Genomic DNA, 13,092 nt, shown 5'->3' with positions numbered 1-13,092 from the left:
ATGTCTATTTTGCTTCAGTCTGCACTAAAACGATTAATGGTGACCAAATACTCAAGATAATTAACATTGACAAGGAGTAAGGAATGCAAGCTAAAAGAGAGAAAGAACAGGTTAAAGTCTATTTAGATAAGTTAAATGTATTCATGTCAGCAGGGGCTTATGAAATTCATTCTAGGATACTTTAAGCAGCTAATGCAATCTTAGAACCATTAGCAATTATCTTCCAGAACTCATGGAAGACGGGTGAAGTCCAAGAGTACTGAAGAAGGGCAAACACAGTACATATCTTTAAAAAGAGAAACAAGGAAGACCCGTGGCATTATAAACCAGGCAGCCCTAACTTAGATACTTGGAAAGATATTGGAACAAATTATTAAACAATCAATTTGTGACCACCTAAAGGACAACAGGGTTATAAGGAGTAGCCAGCATGGCATTGTCAAGAATAAATTGTGCCAAACCAACACAGTTTCCATCTTCGATAGGGTTACTGGCTTAGTGGATGAGAAGAAATAGTAGACATGATATAACTTGATGTTAGTAAGGCTTTTGACACAATACCACATGACATTCTCATAAACAAACTAGGGAAATATGGTCTAGATGAAATTACTATAAAATGGGTGGATAACTGGTTGAAAAAACATACTCAAAGAGTAGTTATCAATAGTTTGCTGTCAAACTGAGAGGATGTATTTAGCGAGTCCCACAAGGGTCAGTCTTGGGTTTGGTACTTGTCAACATTTTCCTTAATGACTTGGATAATAGAGTAGAGAGCATGCTTATAAAATCCATGGATGACACCGAGCTGGGAGGGGCTGCTATTACTTTGGAGGACAGAATTAGAATTCAAAACCACCTTGACAAATTAGAGAACTGGTCTGAAATCAGTAAGATGAAATTCAATAAAGACAAGTATTTCACTTCGGAAAGAAAAATCAAATGCACAGCTACAAAATGGGAATAACTGGCTAGGTGGTAGTACTGCTGAAAAGGATCTGGAAGTGACAGAGGATCACAAATTGAATAAAAGTCAACAATGTGATGTGGTTACGTAACCCAGACACCTTCTGGGTGTGGTGTTCTGTCCCATCTAGTGGCACCGAGACCACTTAAAGAGAGAGAGTTAAATGAGTCTGCTCTACAGCCGTAGCTAACAGACAGTTGGCTTCTAGCTCATGCGGTAGAGGCTCATGCACTAAGCTCCCAAGGTCCCTGGTTCAATCCCACCAACAACTGGGGTCTGTTGGCATTACAAGTAGGGGCTCATCTGGGACTTCAACTAAAAAGTCTCTGAAGCTCGGGAGGTGCTTTCTCAGCTAGGGGAAGTATGTAACCTACACATCTCGTGGGGGTGGTGTTCTGTCCCATCTAGTGGCACCAAGACCACTTAGAAAGAGAGAGAGTTAAATGAGTCTGCACTTCATCCAGCGGGCTTTTAGGTCAGGCGGTAGAGGGTCATGCACTAAGCTCCAGAGGTCCCCGGTTCAATCCCACCCACCGAGGAAAGGGTAGTTAAGTTCTGGAATAGGTTTCCAAAGGAGGTTGATAAGAATAGGTTACACAAACATCTGTCAGGGATGGTCTAGGTATACTTAGTCCTACCTCAGCACAGGGATTGAACTTAATGACTTCTCAAGGCCTCTTCCAGTCCTATATTTCTGTGATTCTTTTGTCCTTTTCCTTCAGATCCCAAAGTAGTTTTTGTGGGATACTTTCATTTTTGTGTGTTATTTTTGTTGTCTGGTTTTATTTTTTTAATTAATTGTGATTTGATTTGATTTTGAAGACTAAGAGATCCATGTATACAGAAATGATTTTTATTTTTTTAAACACAGAGCCTATGGCAACAAAGCTTTCATACCAAGGAAACACACCTTTGCACATCTAGTAAAATTTAAGGTAGGGTTGCATTTCAGACCTCTGTGCCCTTACAATGAGACTGCAATTAATGGATGATCCCAGTTTGCCATCGATACTCAGAATATTTTCCCCCTCTTGTAATGAAATGGCTCAGAATTGAAAATAATCTAAGACACGGACTCTTAGTACAAACTAATAATCTGCAAACATTTATTTTTAAAAACATTAATGAGTTACAGGCAAAGAAAAACAACAACAAAGTTTGCAAGTCAGCTTTCCCAACCCAGCCTCCCTAGTTCATTCAAACTGAGTTAAGTTTCTTTCCAGCATGTTTTAAATTTGGTTGCGTTTGTTTTTTTAGTAAGTATTTACAGCCTGATCCCTACTACTTTTAATTATGCAAGTTATCCCTTACTCATGGAAAGTAAGGTTGCAAAATCAGGATCTGAATCTTTAGTCTTTGACAAAAGGCCTGAAGAAAAGCCTGAGTAGCAATAAGTTAGCCTTCAGCGGGGCTAGCTGCCTAACTAGTGAACTGTAGGAGACATTTGGTCTACATTACAGTAAACGAACAGAGCTCGCAGAATGCAATTTTTAAAGTTTAATTATGCTCTTGGGTGAAAAGAAGCAAACTGTTAAATACTGATTTAAATGACCCTTTGTCAATTACATTTATCAGTAATAAATTCCAAGTTCTGACATGCCTTGCCAATACTCACAGAAACCTTCAATCTTGTCAGCTGTCTTGCTCCAGGCCACCTGCCTGGTTTCCATTATGACTTGGATAGTTCTCCTTTCTGGAGTAAACTTCTTGAGACTGAACACTGTCATAACTGTTCCCAGCTCCAGAGCCCTTTTGATCTGGCTCTTCTCATACTCCGGCAGCACTCCATAGTCTGTGCTCTTCCTGGACATTTTTTAAAATCAAATTTCATCAAACTGATACGTTCCTGATGTGCTGAAAAGGGGGAGGAGAGAAGGGAGCAAAATTTAATATTTAAATAACTTTATTTTGTTTTAATTCCTTCAATTTACCAAAAAAAAAAAAAAAGCACATCAGTGTTGAAAAAAGATCAGTATGAATCACTGCACTTCAGGTGCAAGCATATTGTCTTATAGCTATCTGGTTAACCTTGACAACAGTCCTACCTAGTCTGTGAGGTTTTATGAAAAGTGTTTCACTGGGGGAGGGATCAGTGACCCAGTGTAGCAGGATTCAGAACAATCAGCTGGGTGGAGCAGCCTTAGCGTTCAATGAAATATGATCTCAGATTCTAAACAACAAAACAAGAACTCCACTGTTTCATCAACAATGCAACGATAATGACTATCTAACGTTCCATAGTAGCATAAGGCGTGCTAAGGTCATTCTGGCCCAAATTTATAACAGTATGTGAACAAATGCTCTCCCCATCTCTTTGGTGTATGCAGGAAAGCTGGGATTGCAAGCATGAAAAGGTAGCACAAATGCACGACTCTTGATTTGCATGCACACACAGTTACAAATGTGGTCTGTCTCTTTCAAATATTATCTGCAACATTATGCAGGAGGCTCAAAATTATATTTTATACAGTGGATGATTTGATTCTCCCCAGAAACAACAGAGAAGACATGGGAGAGAAAACAGTATAAGAAGAGACATAAGAGATACGCTCACTATAAGCATAGCTGTGACAAAGAGGAGAAAGCATCTGAAACTAAAAGGAGATGCACGTGTACATGAGAGAAGACTGTGCCTATCTTATAACAAAGAAAGCAGCTAAAAATAATCAAGAAACCAGATAAGTGTGAGGGATTATTTTGTTCAAATTCTAAGTCTAGGTCTACATTAGAAACTTTTGCTGGTATAGGAACCTCAGTTAGAAGTGTGATTTGTTTGCAACATTTCTAAAGCAGCAAAAGGCCTAGTATAATGCAGTTTCCACTGGCACAAAAATACTTGTCAGTATATCTTATTTTGCTTACCAAACCAGTATAAACTATACCAGCAAAATAACCTTTTTTACCAGTATAAACTGTGTCAACAACAGGAGAGTTTGCCAGTATAGCTATACCAGTATATCTAGTATACCTAGTATCTAGTATACCAGTATATCTAGTATATCTAGACTAGCAACCCTTTTCCAGCATAGACTTGGCCTAACAAATTGATCCAAATTGTATTGTAACCACTGGAACTCATTTCTGTGTGGTCAGTAAACTTTTCCATAAGAAGTGTGCCCTGGGTCCTTTTACGCCACATAATAATGTCTACAGGGTCTTTCTTTTACTAAGGTACACCCCATTTACACCAAAAGGAAAAAATAAGCTTTGAATCCTTCAGCGAATAATTCTCTTTTACATGGCGACCCAGTAGTATCACTAGAGGGGCCAATGCAGTCTGGATCCGATGAATTCAAAGATTAAATCACAGGCAAATGTCCAGAATTTGGCCTTCTTTGGGTAGTCTCAGCACATGTTAAATGACGTACCTTCCACCCCATGGCCCAGCTCTCCAACAACCGTCAGAAAGGGTTTTTTCTATTTTAAAATTATTAGTTTTACAAGGAGAGAGGGACCACTGACCCGTCACTCTTAGCAATTCTCTTTAATAGAGACACATATAGAGAAGGTAGCAGCTTTATTCCAAATGTGAAAGCACTGCTCACTTTCTCTCCCTATAAGTCTTCCCATTTTAGAATACCACCATATTTATCTTCTATATCAGTTTTTTTCAAGTGTTCTATGTGCAAACTAAAACTTTTAGGGCACGTTGACACTGCATTTAGACACCCGCGGCTGGCCCGTGCCAGCGACTTAGACTCACAGGGCTTGGGCTAACATACTGTTTAATTGTGGTTTAGATATTCCAGCTTGGGCTGCAGCCTGAGGTCTGGGACCCTCCCACCTGCAGATATCTACATGACTGAGCCCAGCAAGCCTGAGTGAGCTGGCACAGGCCAGCCACAGGTTTTTAATTGCAGTGTAGACATACCCTTTGAGCCTGAAAGCCGGATATTACGATTTCCCTTCCTGTCAGAAATCTCTAGAAACCCTTTACATCCTGGGTATTAAGAGCATAGTGGCTTAGATACCAATAAGGGAGAAAAAGGCTCTGCAACAGTTTTCAAGTATGCCAAAAAACTTACCATTCTTAAATAATTTATCCCTAACTCTGAGTCTGGCCTTCTCCCAGGGTGCAAATGCTGCTTATAAACTGCTTGGGGGAAAGCCTGGATTATTTCTAATTGGGGTGAGAAGGGAAAAAGAACTAATTCTTCTCTTGCTCTGTCCTATAAAGAAAGTATTAAATTGACACTTGAGGGGGCTTTTGATGTCTGGGCAGAAAGTTGGCTGGGAAGAACCCAAATTAGTGTTGCTGTCTCTCTGCCACTACACCAAGAGGAGCTGAGAGTGCTGCAGGAAGGATGGTGACTGAAACTTGGGATAATGCAAGAAAAGGCTACATCCTGGGTCAGATCCTCAGTTGGTGTAAACTGTCAAGGCTCCACTGAAGTTAGTAGAGTGATGACAATTTACACCAGTTGAGGCTATGACCCATGACTCAGAAGAGGACAAGAAAGACCACAGGGAAAAATACAAACAAATTACAATATTGTATTTAATGTCAGTCTTTGCACTTTTAAAGCCTTATGACCATACGGTACTTACATCTCCACATGGTCACTTCAACTCTTATTTATGTGACAGATGGCACATGTTTCTGTACATGACAGCCATCAAGCGAGGAGACCACTGCAACACAGTGCTTAATTTGTAATGAGAAAGGTGCAGAGGCTCAAGCCATTTTTTTTACATTCATAACTAATGCAGCAAGCCCAGAGGTGCCGGGACTATGAACTGGCAAGCCTAGAGACCTGGCACAAATTAAGCACTGCTGAGAGACACAAGAGGCCCAATACACATGCTGCAACTCTCATAAATATCGAAAGGCTTCCAAGTCTCAGTCTCCTGCACATCACTGCAGCCGTGAATTAATTACAGTCGCAGGTACACCTCACCCTGGTGCAGAATCCTGCACACAATGGACACTGTGGAGCCTACTCTTTCATCCACGAGCAAAGGAGGAAGTGGTTTAATTTTTGCACAAGAAGCAGTGGCTGTCACCACAGCTTTCTTGACATCTCTCTCAACCAAGGCCAGTAGTAGGAAGGGCTTAAAGCCCCTCAGAGCAGCTTCAACTACCAGCTCCAGAATCTCCTCTGGTTCTCTTCCTCTCCTAAATCCACTACCCTTCAACATGAACAGTTTCAGTTTCCATGTGGATAACCAATCTGAATCTGCTGCTGCTTGTTTCCCTTGTAACCTCCTTCTTTAACCTATCTTCCCCCCCATCACCGTTTCCCGACCTGATCCTTACTACATACTATTCTCTTCAGATCTCCCTCCTCCTCTCTCTCAATACTTACTTTCTTTTCACCATCTCATCATCCACTCCTTTCACAATGTCCATTCTCCCAACCTTCTCAAAGTTCTGTGCTATAGTCACCCTTCTCTTTCAAATCCCTTCTTAAATAATACTTCTTCACTGAATTCTTCCTACTGTACACTGATGAAGAAAATAATGATCTCTTACCTTCCCTGTTATCTCATTTTATATTAGATTCTAAGCTCTCTGGAGCAGGGACCATGCCTTAGCCCATGTTTTGCAAAGCACTACAGAGGTTTATGGTGTTCTGTACCCATTTATTCATATTAAATTCTTCTACTAACTCTAATGGGAGTTATATATGCCAATCCCCAGGGAACGATGACAAATTACCTATCAGGGCCATTGTGTGGGTAGGATTTAGCCGAAAGTGCAATCAACCCTTTTGTCTCTATAGGACTAATCACATAATTCATTCATGAAATTATAGCGGATTCATATCTAGTGATCTACCCATAATCCCTTGTTACAATGCCTTCCAATAACAGGATATAATGGCAATTCATGAGGGGGGGAAAAAAATCAAAGGAAATCCTTGATCTGACTTTTAAACATGCACTACTGTTCTCACTCTTTCTTTCCTTCCTTCCTCCGCCCCCCCCCCCCCGCACACGACCCAAAATTAAGAATTGCATTAACATCCATCAGACCATAATTCAAATCTGTAGCACTGAGTCTTAAAAAAATAACTTTTAGAAGTTCGTGTTTTTTAATGCTCCACTGAATTATATACAGTCAAGGGCCTGACTACTAAATTTATCTCATTTTCTTGATAATCTAACAAAACAGTCTTTTATAGGGACCAACACTAACTGTGAAGAGAAACCTGACAAATTAAAGAATTATGTTTATTTCATTTGAGGAATGCTTTTGGGCAGTCTTTTAACACAGGAAGTTGCCTAGTGAGGGTGGTCTTTTGTACACTTTTCAATGTTTATGGTACATTGGTTTTAATAAATTTCTGCTCCTAAATTTTCTGAGAATTATAAAAGATTATCTTTTCCCCGCTAAAGATGTATCCATCTTCATTAGTTATTTGATCATTTATTCTAAATCTCAAGATACATATCAGTGATCAGGTTTGTGCTGTACTCTGAAATCATCCTATATTTAATTATATCTACTTCATTGAACAGACATGGAGAAAGATCTGTTGGGTGGACTAAAAATCTTAAATTGACAGACAGCCCCCCAACCTGAAGCAAATACTCACCAGCAACTACACACCACACAACAAAAACACCAACTCAGGGACCAAACCCTGCTACAAACCCCGGTTCCAACTCTGTCCACATATCTATTCAAGGGACACCTTACCACATCAGCCACACCATCCGGGGCTCATTCACCTGCACATCTACCAATGTAATATATGCCATCATGTGCCAGCAATGCCCCTCTGCCATGTACATTGACCAAACCGGACAGCCTCTATGCAAAAGAATAAATGGACACAAATCTGACATCAGGAATCATAACATTCAAAAACCAGTAGGAGAACACTTCAGTCTCTCTGGTCACTCAGTAACAGACCTCAAAGTGGTAATTCTTCAACAAAAACGTCAAAAACGGACTCCAACATGAAGCTGCAGAACTGGAATTAATTTGCAAACTAGATACCATCAGATTAGGCCTGAATAAAAACTGGGAGCGGTTGGGTCATTACAAAACCTAAACTTAATTTCCCCAGTACTAATTTCTCCCTACTGTTACTCACACCTTCTTCTCAACTGTCTGTAATGAGCCATTCTCTTACCACTTCAATAGTTATTTCTCCTCCCTTGGTATCCTGCTCTTAACTGATTTATCTCCTTAGACTGACCTAACACTTGGTAAAGCAACCCACATCCTTTCATGTATTTATACCTGGTCCTGTATCTTTTACTTCATACATCTGATGAAGTGGGTTCTAGCCTACAAAAGCTTATGCCCAAATACATTTGTTAGTCTTTAAGGTGCCACAAGGACTCCTTGTGTTTTTTTGTTTTGTTTTTTTTAACCAATGTAGATGTACTATTTGACCTATCAGAAATTTTTTTTGTCTATTCATCAAAGTATTTATTTATTATCACAGTATCTGAGCATGTCACAGTCAGTGGACTTCAGCCTCACAGTACCACTGTGACGAACAGAAGTGTTATCCCTCTTTTAAAGATAAGGACCTGGAGTAGAGGGGAAAATAAATGACCAGTGCAAAAGAAGTCTATGACTGAGCTGGGAATTGAACACAGTAACAGTTCTAAACACATATCTAGTCCCCAGTTAACTAGATTATCCCTTCCTACTCCCACAGTCTGATGTGGGCAGACAATAGAGGTGATGGGGGGTCTTGCACACATCACACTGCAGGACTGGGAACGCTGAATTTACTGTATAATCTCACTAATTGGCACTAAAGGCTAGAAAAACATTTCAAATAACTAAGAACAACTACAATGCGAACAGAAGATATACTACCTTTATTTATTCAGGCAACGGTAACTTGAGTTACTCTATTATAGTGCTTCATAATTTGTAAAGACAACTTCTTTGTATTCCAAGAGCTCTCCACACCTACCTGCTAACAGATCTTTTCTGCGAAGCAGGGAAAAGAGAAAGAACTGCACTAAATGCAAATTATAACAAATGTAGGCTCATGTGATGCTGCAGCATTTGTTATGATAATAATTTCTTGTAGTTGCACACATGGGCTAGCTCAGTGGTTTCAGCATTGGCCTGCTAAACCCACGGTTGTGAGTTCAATCCTTGAGGGGGCCATTTAGGGATCTGGGGCAAAAATGGGGGATTGGTCCTGCTTTGAGCAGGGGGTTGGACTAGATGACCTCCTGAGGTCCCTTCTAACCCTGATATTATTATATGACATGATATGCAAGGTACTTTCCAGGGATCCTAGGTGGGACAGGAAGGATGGTGTGGCAGCAGCATCTGGAGACCTCTGGCAGGTCACTCACTATTTGTTTGGCCTAAATCCCCTTTGTAAAAGGAGTTAGTAGTACCTGCATTCACCACCCTGCTTGGTCTTAGCTACTTAGATCGCAAGCGCTGTTTGGGCAGGGACCGCCTCGAGCTGGGTTTGTACAGCGCCTAGCGCAACTGGGCAGGGCTCTCAGCAGAAGTTACCCTCGGGACAGCTTCAGGCCGGCCAGAAGGGAAGGGAGAAGCAGCCCCAGAGGGCCTTTCTACCCAAGTGCCCCGCTGCAGCCCCAGGAACAACCCTGCAAGGCCAGGCCCAAACACCCAGAGCTCTGCACCCGCTCCCCGGCTCGCCCGCCGCCCTCCCCGACCCCGAGCGCAGGGAGCTCCGGCTGCACGCGCCCCGCCTCGCTCGGGCCGCGCCTGCAGCTGTCAAAGGCTCCCAGCGCTGCAGCGTTTCCTTCCTTCTTTTTGCAGACCGGCCCCGGCCCCGGCCCCGCCGCTGCAGAGCCCAGGGCTGGCGAGAGCCCCCGGCCGGGGGACAGGTGCCGCCCGGGCGCTGGGCCAACGGCCGGGGAGGGGGGGTGGCGCGCCGGGCCAACGGCCGGGGAGCGCGCGCACCCTCCTCCAGCCCCCTCACCCGCAGCCTCGGGCTCGCTCGCCCCCCTTCCCGCCTCACCTGGGCGCGGGGAGCTGCAGCCCCGGGAGCCTCCCGGCCGGTGCCCTGCGCTGGAGACGGCGGCGGAGCCGAGGGTGCCGGTGCCGGTGCCGGTGCCTCCCCCGTTGCCGCTGCCGGGCCGGTCGGTAGCTGGGACTCTCCGAGGCTCCCCGCTTCTGCTTCTGCGGTAGCAACTGGGGGGGGTCATGTGACCTGCCCCGGCCACCTACTGGCGGTGCGGGGAGAGGAGCCTGGGCCCCGGGGGAGGCTGAGGCGGGGCAGGCGCCTCTGTCCCCCCCCGCCCCCACGGCCGGCGGGGGCGGGACCCTGGGTTGGGGGCCGGCTCCCCTCAGGGGCGGGGAGGCTGGGCGGGATCCGAGGGGGTGGGGGGCCGGCTCCCCCCACCCCCGGGGCAGGTCGGGACCCCGCGGGTCGAGGCCGTAGCGCAGCCTTCAGTCTGACCCATCCCAAGAGTTCACAGACCCCCAGAAACCAGCTCGGATTGAAAATCCCAGGCGGGGGGGTTGCGGGGCTGTTCGGTTTTGTTAATACTAAGCTCCCAGTCCTTTCCCTCTGGGGTGACCGGATAGGCAGTGTAAAAACTCCGGATGGGGGTGGGAGGGGTAATAGGCACCTGGATAGGAAAAAGCCCCTAAAATCGGAACTGTCCCTATAAAATCGGAACATCTGGTCAGCCTATTTCCCCCCTGGCTTTGGTGCGTAGGGCTTGGGGGTCAGGGTGCGAGAACTTTTCTCTGCTCCCCTGGAGGGCTAGAAATGTCATTATGTTTCACTAAAAGCTGAGATTCGCCCATCTCTTAGGGGACTCCAGATGCTGGGGCTTTAGGGGTAAGACTAAGGGTATGTCTACACTATGAAATTAGGTCGAATTTATAGAAGTTGGTTTTGTGGAAAGCGTTTTTATACAGTCGATTGTGTGTGTCCCCACACAAATGCTCTAAGTGCATGTAATCGGCGGAGTGTGTCCACAGTTGTACCGAGGCAACCGTCAACATCTGGAGCGTTGCACTGTGGGTGGCTATCCCACAGTTCCCACAGTCTCCGCCGCCCATTTGAATTCTGGGTAGAAATCCCAATGCTTGATGGGGCAAAAACATTGTCGCGGGTGGTTCTGGGTACATATCGTCAGCCCCCCTCCCCCCCCCCGGGCCCTCCCTCCCTCTGTGAAAGCAATGACAGACAATCGTTTCTTGCCTTTCTTCCTGGGCTACCAGTGCAGATGCCATACCAGGGCAAGCATGGAGCCCGCTCAGCTCACCGTCACCGTATGTCCCTGGGTGCTGGCAAATGTGGTACTGCATTGCTACACAGCAGCAGCTCATTGCCTTTTGGCAGCAGACAGTGCAGTATGACTGGTAGCCATCATCGCCGTACTCCAGGGTGCTCTTTTAGCCAACCTCGGTGAGTTTGGTCACAGGCACCTGGGTAGACATGGGAGTGACTCAGCCAGGTCATTTCCTTTTGAGTTTCATCTCATGGTGATTCAGTCCTGCCGGCAGTCATACTGCACCATCTTCTGAGGAGGAGCCAGGAGACGACTATGGCTAGCAGTTGTACTGCACCGTCTGCTGCCAGCAAGATGTATAAAGATAGATGAAGTGGATCAAAACAAGAAATAGACCAGATTTGTTTTGTATTCATTTTCTCCCCCCTCCCTCCCTCCATGAAATCAATGGCCTGCTAAACCCAGGGTTCTGAGTTCTATCTTTGAGGGGGCCATTCTGTTTCTCCTTGATCCAAAGCCACCTCCTTTGTTGATTTTAATTCCCTGTAAGCCAACCCTGTAAGCCATGTTGTCAGTCGCCCCTTCCTCCGTCAGAGCAATGGCAGACAATCATTTCGTGCCTTTTCTCAGCACAGATGCCATACCACTGGGAACATGGAGCTCGCTCAGATCACCATGGCAATTATGAGCACTATAAACACTGCACACATTATCCAGCAGGATATACAGAACCATAACCTGCAAGAAAAGCGAAACCAAGCGAGGAGGAGGGAACTGCAGCGCGGTGACAAGAGTGATGAGGACATGGACATAGACTTCTCACAAAGTACGGGCCCCTGCAATGTGCACATCATGGTGTCAATTGGGCAGGTTCATGGCGTGGAATGCCGATTCTGGGCCCGGGAAACAAGTACAGACTGGTGGGACCGCATAGTGTTGCAGGTCTGGGATGATTCCCAGTGGCTGCGAAACTTTCGCATACGTAAGGGCTCTTTCATGGAACTTTGTGACTTGCTTTTCCCTGCCCTGAAGAGCAAGAATACCAAGATGAGAGCAGTCCTCGCAGTTGAGAAGCGAGTGGTGATAGCCCTCTGGAAGCTTGCAACGCCAGACAGCTACCGGTCAGTCGGGAATCAATTTGGAGTGGGCAAATCTACTGTGGGGGCTGCTGTGATGCAAGTAGCCAACGCAATCACTGAGCTGCTGATATCAAGGGTAGTGACTCTGGGAAATGTGCAGGTCATAGGGAATCCCATTGCAGCAAAGCCATCCACTAACTGATGGGGCAACAGACGGAACCCATATCCCTATATTGACACCGAAGGAGTACATAAACCAAAAGGGGTACTTTTCAGTGGTGCTGCAAGCACTGGTGGATCACAAGGGACATTTCACCAACATCAACATGGGATGGCCAGGAAAGGTACATGACGCTCGCATCTTCAGGAACTCTGGTCTGTTTCAGCAGCTGCTTTCTGTTGAAACAGGGGCCTTACTTTCCAGACCAGAAAATGTTGGGGATGTTGAAATGCCTATAGTTATCCTCGGGGACCCAGCCTACCCCTTAATGCCATGGCTCATGAAGCCATACACAGGCAGCCTGGACAGTAGTCAGGAGCTGTTCAACTATAAGCTGAGCAAGTGCAGAATGCTGGTAGAATGTGCATTTGGGCATTTAAAAGTGCACTGGCGCAGTTTACTGCATTCACCACCCCGCATTCACCACCTCAACGAAACCAATATTCCCATTGTTATTACTGCTTGCTGTGCACTCCACAATATCTGTGGGAGTAAGGGGAAGACGTTTATGGCGGAGTGGGAGGTTGAGGCAAATCGCCTGGCCACTGATTACGCGCAGCCAGACACCAGGGCGGTTAGAAGAGTACAGGAGGGCCTGGTGCACATCAGAGAAGCTTTGAAAACCAGTTTCAGGAATGGCCAGGCTATGGTGTGAAAGTTCTGTTTGTTTCTCCTTGATGGAA

General features: G+C 45.2%; 1 protein-coding gene across 1 annotated transcript in view; it reads right to left on the bottom strand.

Annotated features, from left to right (window-relative positions):
• PLCG2 (phospholipase C gamma 2) overlaps window positions 1-10,135 on the bottom strand; it is an 87,386-nt gene extending 77,251 nt beyond the window's left edge. Inside the window, exons 1-2 of the mRNA XM_084644244.1 lie at window positions 9,886-10,135; window positions 2,583-2,821 (exon numbers count right to left, since the gene is read on the bottom strand). Coding sequence (XP_084500370.1) covers window positions 2,583-2,778 — 196 coding nt within the window. The 5' untranslated portion in view covers window positions 2,779-2,821; window positions 9,886-10,135. The remainder of the gene's footprint in view (window positions 1-2,582; window positions 2,822-9,885) is intronic.
• Between the last annotated feature and the right edge of the window lie 2,957 nt (window positions 10,136-13,092).

This window comes from Lepidochelys olivacea (genome assembly GCF_965140295.1).
Source record: "Lepidochelys olivacea isolate rLepOli2 genome assembly, chromosome: 12".
Taxonomy (NCBI): domain Eukaryota; kingdom Metazoa; phylum Chordata; order Testudines; family Cheloniidae; genus Lepidochelys; species Lepidochelys olivacea.
This window is presented reverse-complemented; position numbering and strand designations above follow the sequence as displayed.